General features: G+C 38.5%; 1 protein-coding gene across 1 annotated transcript; it reads left to right on the forward strand.

Annotated features, from left to right (window-relative positions):
• The first annotated feature begins 1,136 nt into the window (after positions 1-1,136).
• Positions 1,137-9,011, forward strand: LOC139745532 (uncharacterized). The gene is made up of 5 exons (XM_071655923.1): positions 1,137-1,264; positions 1,931-2,215; positions 4,538-4,648; positions 5,535-5,637; positions 8,748-9,011. Exons 2-5 carry the CDS (start codon positions 2,011-2,013, stop codon positions 8,995-8,997), a joined length of 669 nt encoding a protein of 222 aa, XP_071512024.1. The 5' UTR covers positions 1,137-1,264; positions 1,931-2,010; the 3' UTR covers positions 8,998-9,011.
• Positions 9,012-15,903: the final 6,892 nt, after the last annotated feature.

Here is a 15,903-nt window from a genome sequence, read left to right on the forward strand (position 1 = left end):
ATGTAAAAAGTAAATATCGGTATGTACAAGATGACTGACTTTCCAACTTTTGTTATAGGGGGATAGACATTTGTGACAAAAGACATGACGATGTCACCTGCATTTTCTTCGTATCTCCCAAGCTGTTAGATTGGGTGGAGAGGAAGGAGCATCGGAGGGTGAAGTGGAAATGATGCTTGAAGGCCAGTGGATTCCCACATGTGTCTCCAGAGGTCTCTTCTTCGAAAGGTTTAGATTCACTACCAATGAACTTGTCGTCGTTTGCAGACAACTGGGATTTCCCGGGGCTAATCGTTTAAATCGGGTTCCACGGTTACTTCCGAGTACATATCCCCAATCATTAATATTCTCTTGCCAAGGAAATGGTGAGGACCAGTATTCATTCATGATATGTATCTGATTGTCCATGTGCATTCCCAGGAAAGTATATAAAAGTATCGACATTATCGTTATAGGTTAAAAAATTGCATTGTATATAATGGATGACGAAGTAGGGTATAGTAATGCATTTTAATCCAAGAGTGCTATTTATTCAAACCAAATTTTCAACGCATACACACACGTCTTCTGCAGGGTCGACATGGAAAATTATTTATGTCGACCCTGAAGAAGACGTATGTAGGCCCTATGCGTCGAAAATTTGGTTTGATACCTATCATATATAATTTTTAATATGGAGCATGCTTCACCTATTTCGGGAGTCAGGTATATGACTTTCAATGAACTTATTCGATGATGTCCCAGGAGCGTATAAAGCATAATAAAGTAAATTGGGGCAAATTATATGTATAGGGCCCCGTTTTTCCCTATCTTCTTTCTTTAAAACAACAACAATAGAGTGTAGATTGAGTGCATTTGGAATATTAAACGTTGGCAATGGCAAATCTGTAGTTATCTTGAGGAGGCCTGACGGCTGTGTAACGGCAAGGAGTGGCGGATTATCCGACTTTAACGTTGCCTCGTCAATTATAGATTAAGAGTGTTATAAGTTTTTCTGTTATAACATCATTATCGAATCACGGAATATCTTTGTTATACCTCTATAAACATCGGCGATTTTTAGATGAATGTCAAATGTATAGCATTATCAAAACGGCAGCTGGCTGGTTGAATCAATATACCTGGTGCCGTTACCACAAAAATATAATCATTTGATTTCATTTTGTCTCACTCTTAGAGACTCTACTGAACAAGTGTGACGTCTCTGTACTTAGTGGCACGTGTTACAGCAGAAACACTGTAAGGGCCAATTGCTACAGCAAAGGTAAGCTTGGTCATTTGTAATACACACACACGCACGCACATACACACTATTATAGACATTGCATACACATTTGTTTCTTTCTGTGGCTGTTTAGCTATACTTGATTGACTTGACAAGACTGTGAAAGGATTTGAACAAATTTGCCAAGGTCAGGAATTGGCATTAGCCAAGGAACTACAAATGATTACCGTCTGGTACTGATAAATCTCATTCTTTAATGTAGATGTTAGGAATAAAAACCTGGCTGAGGTAGCAACTTCTTGTTGCAACAGCCAATCAGGAAGAGAGGTTCTTCATTAAATTAATACCCTGACATTTGTCATGAGCCCAGATCATTGCCTGGAACCAGCAACATTCTGTTGTTGTTGTACAGAATTTTTATCATTACGAGACAGGGCCAGTTTTGCCAGTTTAACACCGTAACTCCTCCTATACGACGGTTTGGTTGTTCGGTTATCAATCTAATTTCAGTCAGGATTAACAATATCATTTTGGCCATGACTATTACACAAAATGTGACTTAGACAAGGGTTGTTGCACTTAGACATGAAAGTAGGGCCTACCGCACTTAAAAAAGGTGGCATAACACGTTTGTTCTCTTGTGCTCATACTATTTTCCTGCTATTTGTATTTTCTGTCTGCGGCCCGAACATTTCTTAACACAAGAAAGTGGCTACGTAGGTTGTTTCGTGTACCAGCCAGACGACATCCCGTTGGAAGATCAAGCAAGGTTGCAATCTGATGACATGACCATCGATCTCTGCCGAGACTTTTGTCAGATGAGCAAAGACAGATACAAGTATTATGTACTTGTAGCCGGAGACCAGTGCCTATGTCTGAATGTTGTTGTAGAACGGCGTCAGCGGGTCGACGACAGGTCATGCCAGACCGTGTGCAGCGGTGACCGATTTTCGAGCTGTGGAGGAGATTCCTTTATGGCAGTCTTTAGAGGTAAAGCTGTACTCTAAAATGTTTGATTTTCCTCAAGTAATGACCCATTGCATCCCATGTAGAAGTGAAATTTAAGGCAAATGCTACTCGAAGAAACGCGAACATTGACGCTTTAGTATGATATATTATAGGCCTATAGTGATAACGCGTCGGGGTTTTCCCTATACTCGATTCACAATTTCATCACATCTCCATATGGATCGGGATTTTTGTTTTCTTTTCGTTCACTTTTTCCCCAAATTCAAACAATATACATCTATATTAAAAACGACAAATAATAGCACATTCCATTTCATATAACACCATACAGAAACACGTCCTGTTTCACACAAGCCTGGGAATGAAAATGCAGGGGATGCTAAAAAAGCGAACTTGTATGATGCAGTCCCCTTCATTGCAGCTTTGGCGGCTTGGGCAGCTTTGCATGGTTTGGCAAAAAAAAAAAAAAAATCCATTCACAGTATTATAACAACCAGAATAAGAGCTATACCTATCCCATGCAGGGCCCTAGATATACGCCTACCTAACACCAATATCAGACTTCCCTTCTTCTCCTTTTTCCCTTATAAAAACCTACCTGATATAAGCCCACAATTTCAAACGCAAGATTCTTCAGACAAAAAAAAGGTGATTTTCATAGTTTAAGTTAACCCCTGCTAATCAGAGCGCCAGTTACATTTAGGGGTGGCCATTCAGTTCAAAACAATATACAATATCCCAGCCTTTGTACATAAAAAAAACCCACACATCTATGATTTACTGCACATGCACCACAGGCCGATGTCTTGATGAAGGTTAATTTCCAGGATTAGGTAACTCATTATAAACAGCATGAGCTTGATGAGAGAACTTGGAAAAAGACACAATGACAATATTAAACTGAATGAGAAGTTACGACGATGTCAATAGACAAAGGCTCTCAAATATCGTACCAAGGCAAAATCTTTTTGTCATTGCTTAAATGAATGTTTATGAATACATTATACACAAAAAAGTAATATTATACTATTCAAATACTAATTGTGGTGACAGCATATGAATGTACTTCCACAAGATTCACGACTTCTCACAAGATACGTAGGGTTCCTGACTGTTCTCAAAATGATATTATTTTCTGAAACATCCCATGGACAGATGGAACAGAGATATTACATTCACGCAAATCTTTACACATTTACATTCATCATAAATAAGAAGTAAAATAATTTGCCTAGGTGACGTTTAGTGTTACCAAGACAAGACGAAATGCCAGACTATCCCTCCAAAAGTCATGAATTTTCAAAATTTTGATTAAAACTTCGTGATGTCATCTCCGGATGGAACGGCTCAAACAATTTAAATGTCACATACTGTACATGAAGATCATTCCCAAATGTTTTAAAATGAAAAGTATGTCTTCCCTTTCACTTTACTGGCATTAAGGGTTGCGGGTATGTCATTTCCCCTGCCTTCTCAAGGAGGTGGGGAAAAATCTTTCAATATGCTACAGTAATTAAAGATTCTCTTCATAAAACATTTCTTTATATCTCTCCCACTACTAACTTCACGAACTGTTGAAGAGACCCAGCCACGGCGGCACCAAAACTTTAGAAATTCGTAACAGTCGAACAAATCATCAGATTTTCCTCTAACTTCACTAACACATACAGCTCATGTTGCTGTATTCACTTAATTCAGGTTTATGCCTGGTTAAAACGTAGATATTGCTTGTTGATATTAGCAAAATCAACTTTATTTGCTTTATAACAGACCTAATTCTTTATATTTACCCATTGCTGCAAAAGATTTCTGTTCATTTTCTTAGTGTAATGATAGATTCTAATCTTGCTGGTTTGATCACATGCTTGCGGAAAAAAAACCCAAACAAACCATGTATCTTTGTGTCTAGAAATATAGCAGTATTTTTCCGTCTGAAAGTTGTCAGTCGTATATTTTTCTTTCATTTTTCTCACATACTGACGTGTTCTGTAACGTTGTATACGGAAACTGCAGCTCGAACAAAACAAATTGAGTTGCTCAAAAAGGTAAACATGCGCACTTGAAGCAATACATTGTAATGGTTGCATCAGCGTACCGGATCACAAAGGTGTTTTCTTTATTATTCAAAGATTTTTTTTTTAAATGTTAGACGCATTGACGTAACTGTTAATGATGAAGCTTGTTCTTTTGCAAAAATGAACCTTTCGGTTTTTTTTTTTATGCCGGTTACAGCCCACCCCCTTCTCCCCCCTCTACGGACCTGATATGAATACGAAATGCCTGTATTTTACCTATTACTTAGCTTTCAATAGTGTTCAATATTTTCACAACTTTCATTTCCAGATCCTTCGGTTCCACTTACAATCGATACGCAGGAAATTCCATCTTCCGCAACAACCTTGCTGCCGCCCGACTCCTTTTCAGCAGCAGCAGCTGTAGCATCGACACCTCAAGGTAAGTGTTTGCGGTTGTATTTTATCTTCCCCCCCACTTTGTGGAGCGAAACAGGCAATGATACAGTCAACTTTCTAACTTTCGTTCCTCTATGGGCTATGGGAAAAGCGATCGTTCTTGCAGAATACATGTGACATTACTTGTTCACATACAAGATGGACAATTTTCAATATATTCTGCGTGACCTCAGCCCAAATACTAAGCCCTCTACAGAAGTATTTGCAAGAGCAGATGCATAAACACGAAAATTGACTAGAAAACAGATTATGACTAACGTAAACCTCCTCCATCAACCCTGAAAAAAATAGAAAAAAAAAACCAGAACTTTTACCAAGCATTCCTACAAACCTATGCCGTTACTGTAGATATTGCTACCCACAAAAGAAGAATTGGAATTGATTTTCAGGAATAAAGAGCAATGCAGAAAAGCAAATTAATGTCGTTTTGAAGTATACTCTTCAGGTAGAGTTTCAAAAGTTTGAATGAAAGAAAAACACAGAGACTAAGAACAAAATTGGGCAATTATAGTAATGAAGAAGATACAAGAGCAGACGCTACCTATAGTCACACTATGTTTTGCCAAGGAGATGGACGACTTCAAATTTTGGTGAATGTAATCTTGTCAGAATTAAGGATGAATTTGGAAATACCCCCATCGTTGCAATGAAACAGACTAACAGAAATTAACGGTGCAATATTTTGTCCCCAATTTGATGAAATTGATTTTTTTTTTCGAAGAAAACAGAAGATAGCCTAAAAGACCCCACAAAATCCAAGCTCAGGTTTATCGTCTATAGAGAGTAGCTTACAAGAAAATTTAAATCTCGATAAACCCATGATTGAAAATTGCGTGTTATATGTTTTCATTTATTTGTCCTATTCGCAGCATGCATTAGGATTGTGGTTCATGATACTGGAGCTGTAACTGTGGCCGTGATAGCCTGCCTTGCGCTTGCTGTGTTCGTGATCATATTTCTCGTATATCTGAAGTAAGTCCAGTTTCTTTGGCATTTGACGCTGCTAACTGAGATGACCTAGTCTGTTACTGATTTTCAGTTTATTTCATTATTTGTAATATCATTATCAATTTTTTAAATATTATTATTATTATTATTATTATTATTATTACTATTATTACTATTATTATCATTATTATCTTTATTATCAATGCCACAAAGACTTTCCAAATGTAGGCCGATAATGAACTCTAGCTGAAACGACAATCCATATTCCTTTAATGAGAATTAAAAGGTTGGGGTCAAGTATAATACACACACGCACACACATAATTATATATATATATATATATATATATATATATATACTCCTAGATGGGTCATTTGGAAGACATTTCCATTTGTTTTATATGCAAATTTTAAAATACATGTTCAATGGCAATTTACGCAATGGAGACACGAAAATTGTCTCCTTAATGACCAGTTGTCTCCCTAATGAAGACACTTCCCCCAATATGTCTCCCTAAGGTGCCAACTAGGGATATATATATATATATATATATATATATGTATGTATATATATACACTGTACATATATATATATACATATATGTATATATATATATATATATATATATATATATATATATATATAAATCTACATAATTATGTGTTATATCCAAACATGTTGACATTTCAAGTACTGGCTCCACGAAGAAATGAAGAAACAAAATGAGTTCAGGGGTCTTGTCAAGACCCCTGAAGAAGGCGTAGGACGCCGAAAATTTGAGTCGAATGAACTCATGCTTTATAAGCCAAAAATGCATTTCCAGTTTGTTTCTTCATATGTATACATGTATATGTATATGTATATGTATATGTATATGTATATGTATATGTATATGTATATGTGTATGTGTATGTGTATGTGTATGTATATGTATATGTATATATTATGTATATGTATATGTATATGTGTATGTATATGTATAGATATATATATAATATATAAACCCTTCAAAAAAAAGTTTGGAAATCTGAGTTTGATCAATCATTTCTCATTTTTCCTTAGAAATAATTTATTTGTGCTTAGTACCACACAAAGATTCTTTAATTCTCTTTAAAATGATACCATACTTGTTGTGATTATCGTATACATGGAGGTGCAGTACTTACAAATATGAGGTAAAGTCAGAATTTAAAAGCTGCAAATTGGCCCAATTCTTGACGTTCCTAATGGAGTTTCCTCGTTATGAGTGAGTTCCCCATTGTTTCTTTGGTGTTCATTTACTGTAACATCAGCATTTTTATGGAGTGAAACATGTATGCGTTCAACCAAACAGATAAACAAACGTACACACGCACACACACACACACTCACACACACACACACGCCCACACACAAATACAGGCAATCATGACTCACACCATTTTATCTCACAGAACCACGCCACATTAACCACAACAAAGACATAAAGAAGTGAAATGATATGGTCTTGGCTTTATTGGAGTTTCATCTTCATTTTGTCTTCAGTTTGCGTTATTCTTTTCTTTACTTTATGTTTACTTTGTCTCTATAATTGTCAATGAACATGATCAGGGGCCTGTTTCATAAAGCTGTAAAGTTACGAACAACTTACGTGCGACTGGTGATCAATTTCGACGTGCTATACTTATCAGAATTTCCATAATTCAGCACAAAAACTGATCACCAGTCGCTCGTAAGTCGTTCGTAACTTTACGAACAGCTTTATGAAACACCCCCCGGGGCTCAGTATCTAGTGGACGACCAAGTGCTTACACCACCGCCTGGCACCGTGTCCTCATGCTGTTGATTAGCTTCGTGATTCTGCTGCTGAGGAATGGCGTTCCACTCGTCAGCCAGTATCTGACGGAGTCCTGCCCATGTCGTTGGATTTGTTACCCTCTTCCCCACAGCTCGGCGTAGTTGATCCCAAAGATATTCTATGGCGTTGAGGTCGGGGCTGCATGCAGTCCAGTCCATTCTAGTGATGCTCTCTCTCTCTCTCTCTCTCTCTCTCTCTCTCTCTCTCTCTCTCGAAAGTTGCGCACAAGTCTCGCTCTATAATATGGTCTTGCGTTGTCATCTTTTTGAAGCACCTCAGCTTCAATTTGCCCTATGGCGCGGGCTTTTTGAACATTGGTTACACGTGGCATGATGTACAACCAAGTCTTGATGAGCTATCAAAATTGCCTTGCATGGCACCACTGAAAACTTGAATGCGAAATTAAGATGTCTATTGAAATTTGCCTTCATGGCTGATCAGTTGAGAACAAAAGACATAACACAAAAGAACATGTTCTCTTTATTCTTCATGACCATTCTCATTCATAAGAACCGTTCTTGTTCATTTTGCAGCTTTTCAATCCAGACTTTATCAGACACTTTTGAGTACAGCCCTTTACTCGATAGCATAATCATAATGAGTAGGATATCACTTCAAAGAAAATTTAATGATCTTTCCATTGATATCAAGTATGTATTGTATAGTGCTTACAAACTGGAGAAATTTACAACTGAAGTCAGATTTCCAAACTTTTTTGAAGGGTTTATATAACCAATCGCTAATCATAATCACAATAAAGCTTGTAATACATATAAATCTCGTCGATTACAGTCATCCAACGTATGGTGATGATAACTATACAGTCATGACAGTGTTGTATGGATATCAATTTATTCAGAGCACATGGTTTGTCTCAAAGCTACAAATGCAACAACCCCTGACAAACAGGAAACTTCAAGGCAAGAATCATGGGTGATAGCATAAAATCGAATATGTATGAGTGACATGACGGTATGATACTTGACAAACAGTCTGGTTCTCTTTTTATTTCATTTTTATTTTTGCGCTACACTTCAAGTCGCTTAGAATCTTACTATCATCCCTGTATCTTATTCTCAATGTGAAATGATGTTAATAATTATCTTATTTTACAACGCATGGAGAGATTCTTAATACCCAAACGGTCGACTGATCAAATTTTACGTTGATCAGGAAATTCCTTGTCTTATTCATAAGTATATTTAGATTACATCTAAATCATTTATTTTTCCCTTTTAATTTGTTCTCATAACACTGCTCTGTCTTCTCCTTCTTCCGCTAATTCGTCTTTTCCAGGAGAAGAGGGAAACAAAAACGTCTTAGTCGGGATACTACCGATAATCAAGACACATATGCAGGGTTGCAAACTTTGTCTGGCCCCGATTCAGTCTACCAGGGATTGAGAGTGAATGCCGAGTCGAAATCCAGTGATCCTCCAGATCAGATTTACGAGAATCAGGTCGTTGGGGCTTCGCAAGGGAGAAAGGGGCATCTTTATTCAAACGCCGGCGCCTGCGATGATAATGAATACTCGTTTTATGAATAAGTGAAAAAATAAGATAAAAGTGTGACATCAATTAAAGCGTGAGAAGAACATAAGGCCCCCACCAAACCAACCAACCAACCGACCATCCAACCAACCATCCAACCAACAAACCAACCAAGAAACCAACCAACCAACTAACCAACCAACCAACCAACCAACCAAAAGCAAGCAACCAAGCAACCAAGCAACCAACCAACAACCAACCAACAAACCAATCAACCAACCAACCAACAAACCAACCAACCATCCATCCAACCAACCAACCAACCAACCAACCAACCAACCAACAACCAACCAACCAACCAACCAACCAACCAACCAACCAACCAACCAACCAACCAACCAACCAACAACCAACCAACAGACCAATCAACAAACCAATCAACAAACAAACAAACAAACAAACAAGACACGAACATTGCGATGCGACGGTTTCTAACAGCAGGTTTTTTAAATACTTTGTATATAGTTATCATCAGGCACATGATTATGTCTAATACCACCTATTTTCTTGTCTCCTTCGAGAACTACACCTTTCACATGATACCACCATTAACAGAGTTTAGTATACTACCAGTCACTTCGAGCTATAAGACTTTTTAAAAATATTTTCGCATGTTTGTATTGACAACATACATTAATCTTCTTCATGCGTTCCAATCACATGAAGGATATAGATCTGTTAGAAAGACACCGAAAAACATCTATGGAGCAAAAACTAAGATGTTGATAAGTCAGATGCTAATGAATGTAAAATGAAATATTTATGAAATGACATCAAGAAACTTAAAAAGAAAATAAGCGTAGGTGCTGTAATTTTGTTTTTGTTTGTTCATTTTCCATCTGAGAGATGGCTGGATAGCCCATATTCAGCTATACGTAAATTAAGCTGGTCTTCCATGCGGTCCAGTTGGATGCATGGGCGTAAATCCCGGGGGGGGGGGATGGGGGGATATATTCCCCCCCCCCCCCTGAAATGGAGGAGGGGGGATGGCCTGTACAATCATCCCCCCCTGAATTTTGAGGGGAAAAAGTGGAGGAAGCAGAAATGTGATTATATCAATTTTGGCATATTGCATGACGTTTGTACGCCGGCCTTCAGACAGGTAACAGAGCTGAACAGTATTATATCTTGTAGGAAAATGTATACATAATTTTCTCAAGCGCTCGCTCGCTTCGCTCGCTCGCGAAGAAAGTAACATTGACATACACTGTAAGGTATGGCTCAGAAGTTGACAACGTCAATATAGGCCTACATGTAGGCCTAAACATGCGCGAGTAACTGGGGACCATCTGCAAAATATGTACGAAAACAAACAAACAAACAAACACAAAAACTATATCGCCATAATTGAACCCCCTCCATTTCCTGAATCATTCCTGAGAAACGACAGTGACTAATGACTCAGTCAGGATACATCTATGGGCATACCCAGGGAAGATCAGGGGCGTCGAATCTATTGGGGGGGGGGGGGCAAAGGGGCATTTGTTGTAACACACACACAATCTCGAACTTTCTTAATGGAAAATTGTCGAAAAATTGCCAGAACTCTGCACCAGATCGTTGTATTGCAATCATAAACATGCAAAAGCTCCGCTATACAGGATCCCTTTCGATAAACTTTGTACAATTTTGACATTGACGTATATTTCCCTAATTTATCAAAAAGTGTGCAGCAGATCTTTTACTTAACAAAAGCCCCCTCATATGCAGAGGCGTCAATAAGGGGGGGGGGGGGGGGGTGGTTCCCCGATAAAGTGGGACGAACAAAAGCGAAAAATATAGCTACAAACGGCAGTTTTTGGAGTGTAAAATGTCAAAATTTTCAAGCTCGCTCGCATTTAAATTTTAACCGCTATGCCATTCTCCTGATGTTGCTGATAGTGACTGACAGCAGTTGCGCCCAGTGCGCCCCCCTTAATTTCCAAAGCGAAAAATTTATCTACAAACGGCAGTTTTGGGACTGTAAAATGTAAAAATTTTCAAGCTCGCTCGCTTCGCTCGCTCGCATTTAATCATTATTCCATTCTCCTGAGGTTGCTGCCAGTAATTGCCAGTAGTTTTCGCCCAGTGCGCCCCCTTAATTTCCAAAGCGAAAAATATAACTACAAACGGCAGTTTGGGGATTGTAAAATGTCAAAATTTTCAAGCTCGCTCTCCTCGCTCGCTCGCATTTAATCATTATTCCATTCTCCTGATGTTGCTGCCAGTAATTGCCAGCAGTTTTCGCCCGGTGCGCCCCCCTTAATTTCCAAAGCAAAAAATATAGCGACAAACGGCAGTTTTTGGACTGTAAAATGTCAAAATTTTCAAGCTCGCTCGCTTCGCTCGCTCACATTTAGTCATTATTCCATTCTCCTGATGTTGCTGCCAGTAATTGCCAGCAGTTTTCGCCCGGTGCGCCCCCCTTAATTTCCAAAGCGAAAAATATAGCTACAAACGGCAGTTTTGGGACTGTAAAATATCAAAATTTTCAAGCTCGCTCGCTTCGCTCGCTCGCATTTAATCGCTATGCCATTCTCCTGATGTTGCTGCCAGTAATTGCCAGCAGTTTTCGCCCGGTGCGCCCCCGCCCCCTTAATTTCCAAAGCGAAGAATGTAGTTACAAACGGCAGTTTTGGGACTGTAAAATGACAAAATTTTCAATGCAAAAAGATTTCACCGTGGGAGGGGTAAATCCCCCTACCATACCCCCCCCCCCCCCCCCCCGCTCTCGCTGCTTCGCTCCCTCACAATAACCGCTCCTCCTAAGATCAAATCCTGTCTACGCCGGTGATAGGCCCCATTATATTTAGTAGGCCTTCACAGTGATGTCACACAAGCTGAGCAAGAGCTGAAATACCACGATATAGTCATTCAATAATAAATTGTGAATATTTCATTTTCTTATTGTTTTTTTAAAGAAAAGAAAAGAGAATTTTCACCAAAAGTGTTCACCAGATCGCTGAATTTCAGGTCTGAAAATGCAAAATCTTCCACGTGTGGGAGAGGGATACCCCCCCACATACCCTCCCCCCCACATACCCTCCCCCCCCCCCCCCCCCACATACCCTCCCCCGTTCGGTCGTTCCGCTCCCTCTCACAGGTATTAAAAAAAAAAAATGTTTTCATACTTTTAAGGTCTGATTTTCCGCCGAAAGTCATCTGACAAGCAAAAAAACAAAAGCAACAAGAACAAAAAGTCTTCATATTTTTGCTGCCACTTTCCTCCCACTTTATATTTCATGCAAAAGAGTGGGACATCCGATCCCTGTAAAGTGTGTGCGTGTGTGTGTGTGTGGGGGGGGGGGGGCACCAAGCTTCCCCCCCCCCCCCCCCCCAAGCCGGTCTGGTTATGGGCTTGTAATCATGGTGATGGTGACCATCCCCCCCACTCCTCACTACGGATTTACGCCGTTGGTTGGATGTGAGGTGGGACCACTTCACCGGGTTAAACACCCTCCTCTTTGCGATGAATGAATGAAGTGGGATCTTTTACGTGCATGAGTTGTTACTCTCTCATACACGGGACCTCCATTTTATGTCCTATCCGTGGGACAGAGTGTTTTCCCTCTTGCTAGAGGGGACGGTATAAGTTATGCTTACACACAACATTGCTCAGTCAAGACTCTGGTTCGAACCCGGGCCGCATGATCGTGAGGCAGACGCGCTATACCGACTGAGCCAACTCACCGCCCTTGAGCATCAATTAATCGGGTCATCATGGGCGAACATTAAACATAAAGGATTTCATAAACGACGTTTGCAACATTGTAAATACCCCGGTAAGCATGTGTGAGTTTTGATCGTCCATACAGGATCAGACATTACCCTATAGATAAAACGTCGATCACTGTGCAATACAATGCATTCGTTAATCTTGATTCATGTTTTTTTTTTTCATCGACTTGAAGTGAGTAGAGGTATAAAGGGCATATCGTTTCTAGATAGATTCTATTTACTTCAAGGAACAGTATATCGTACGAGCGATTTTATTCCAGAGCCCATCGACCCATTTTACTGCTCTTTTCATGCTTTGCTAACGTACCTATGCAATCATGTATAATGAACAACGTTGCTATCGGTTTGACAGAGAGTGTGGACGTCGGATTTTGCAGTTGAGAACTAAATATTGTAGACCTATAATATTCGGACCTATAATCCTTGACACAAAAATCGTGTTCCGCTTTTTCTGTTTTCTTTTCGCCTTCCTCTTCTTTTCTTTCCTCTTTTCCTTTCTTCCGTTAAACTATTTAAAAAATACCTTTAAACAGGTTCAATTATTCAAAATGAAATTGATCATTTTTTTTTTATTTGACAATGCTGCGTGTGTGCGCGTATTTGTAGATCTCCATATTGTATAGATAATTGTATTAAACTGTACATACAGAAAAAAAAAATCATATTCTAACATTCTACCAAATTACACGTACTCTTTTCTAATTTGGATGCTCGCTTTCACATAAGGATAAAAATACAATAACATTGGTATATGGACACACAGTGGCATATCCAGAAGCATTAACGATTATCTATGATCGGCCCTTGAACAGAAAAGAAAAAAAAAAAAAAAGATACGAGGTGCATGGAGCCCCCCCCCCCCCCCCCCATATAAAAAGGCATACTAAGACCCATTTACAATAGTGTGTAATAATCTTTAGAAATATACATGATCGTTGATTTATACAGAAATTGTGTATTTATGTAATCTATTTTATCATTAATCTTCAATAATGCCTGTAGACTATGTATAGCCTACCCATGCGAAAGCTTAGCCTTGCATTTATCTGTCTTCGCAGGTATAATTATGATCACATACTCCTATACTTGTTTCATGACAAATAAGGTATGCCGATTTACAAAAAAGAATCGAAGTAAGCAAATGGCATTAGTTCATGATGTTCCTTTCTCACATTTTTAGACGAGTGATTAACTCATATATTATACTTATGATCACTTTTTTCCATTTCTTTAACATAGTTACGAATGTCATAACGTTTACAGGCGACCCCCCGCACCCCCCCCCAAAAAAGAAAAACATTAAATGGATATACTGAAATATCACGAATGTGATATACAACTCCAACAATCCCCTAAAAGAACAAAACAACAACAAAACCAAAATAAACAGACAAAATAAAACAAAACGAAACGTGGAAAAACACCCATCGCTGTTCGTACGCCCGGAACCGGAAGGGAAGCGTTCTTTTTTTTAAGACGGCACAGATTGGGGCATGGCGCGTGTTAAACCTATGGGAAAAACGTTGGGTTAGGGTTTTTGGTTATGGTTATGGTTAGGGTTAGGGTTAGGGTTGGGGTTAGGATTAGGGTTAGGGTTAGGGTTAGGGTTTGATGGGTAGGGTTAGGATTAGGATTAGGGTTAGGTTTAGGGATAGGGTCCCCGATAGATTTTTAGTTTCCCCAATCTGTGCCGTCTAAAAAAAAACACGCGTCCCGGAAATGGGAAATCCTAATAGCTAGCCAGTGATGTGAAACAGAGCTCATCTCGATGCACCGTAATTTCGAACAAAATATGTAGCAAAAGTGTTTATTATTTTGGAATATGAATAATAGTACTTAGACACAATTTCATAATGATATGCTGAATATACGTTATACCATGGGCGTATTGTAATAAGTTACGTTTGGTGTGTACACATAGGGCCTACTTATGTGTTTATTTGCTGAGGTGAGAAGTCTATTGACTTGTGAATAGCGTGTATAAAATGTTAGCTAGATTTTAAATCGTCTTTTGTGATATAAACTTCACTCGACCTATCATGACTGCGAAAGACTTTTTAGAGTAGTTCTATAAGCAGGCACTGTTATTATCTGTCTGTAAACACAATTATAATTATAATTGCGCGTACACCTATGTTGAATCTTTTTTTTTTTGCAAGCATTTATCTTATAGTCAGAATACATGTATTAAGGATATACAATATCTTACGGGCACTAACACTGATGATTACGCAATAAATTACATATATACATAACTTTTATAAAGTTTGTACATTGTGCCATATATTTCATGTCACGTTCTGCTCTGAAACGTTTCCGATTTTTTTCATTTCATCGACATGGCAGATAAAAGCGATTCCATTTTATTTTCCATTTTGTGCAGATGTTAACAAGAAAGTTGAGAGTCGGTGATGTCACTTCATTAATACATCAAATTTGCGAGCGATATAACTGTACAATGTAAACATGCGAAACTCCAGAATCCTTTAAACTTTTCTTGTGTCTTTTCCTTGATTCCGTCACAAATCTTGAGCAAGCCACTTAGTCCTGTTAACTTCTTGATGATGTGGAAGGACGGTGTGAATTAATGGAGCTAATGCAGGATCGCGCAGCTGCAAGTCTGCATACCCTGCACTTATGTATAGCATAACAGTACTTATGGTGTAACAGTGCTTATGGTGTAGGCCTACTGATAAAGCCAAAGGGCGGTAATCGGTATAATCATGGTAATTATATACTTTTCGGTCTCCTTAATAATAAAAGATGATGGAAAGACACTGGGATGTGTAAATAGATATTGCGCAAGTGTTGCTGAAAAAAAAAAATCATCCCACTTGGTATGCCTGGGCACGAATCTGAAGCATCAATATTTTTATAAAAAAAAAACAAAACAACAACAACAACAACATCAACTGCACGCTGAGATTATACTGTATCAGTTCGAATAACAGTCGGAATAAGGAATCGGAAAAGTTATAATCAAAGCAACTTTCCAGGAGGGCGTAATTTCAAACACTTTCACAACATAGGCCTATACAGATGCTCAGATGTATAATTGAATTAATTTTTAGATTAAATTCTATTGTCTGTATGTTTTATCCTTAGCTAGAGAAAATTTCATTTCAACAAGTAAAATTTTACATGTATACATGTACCCGATATTTCAGGCTTGTTTTCAACGTAAA

The sequence above is a fragment of the Diadema antillarum genome, unplaced genomic scaffold, assembly GCF_040938485.1.
Source record: "Diadema antillarum isolate AM-2024a unplaced genomic scaffold, OU_Dant_1.0 seq00001274_RagTag, whole genome shotgun sequence".
Taxonomy (NCBI): domain Eukaryota; kingdom Metazoa; phylum Echinodermata; class Echinoidea; order Diadematoida; family Diadematidae; genus Diadema; species Diadema antillarum.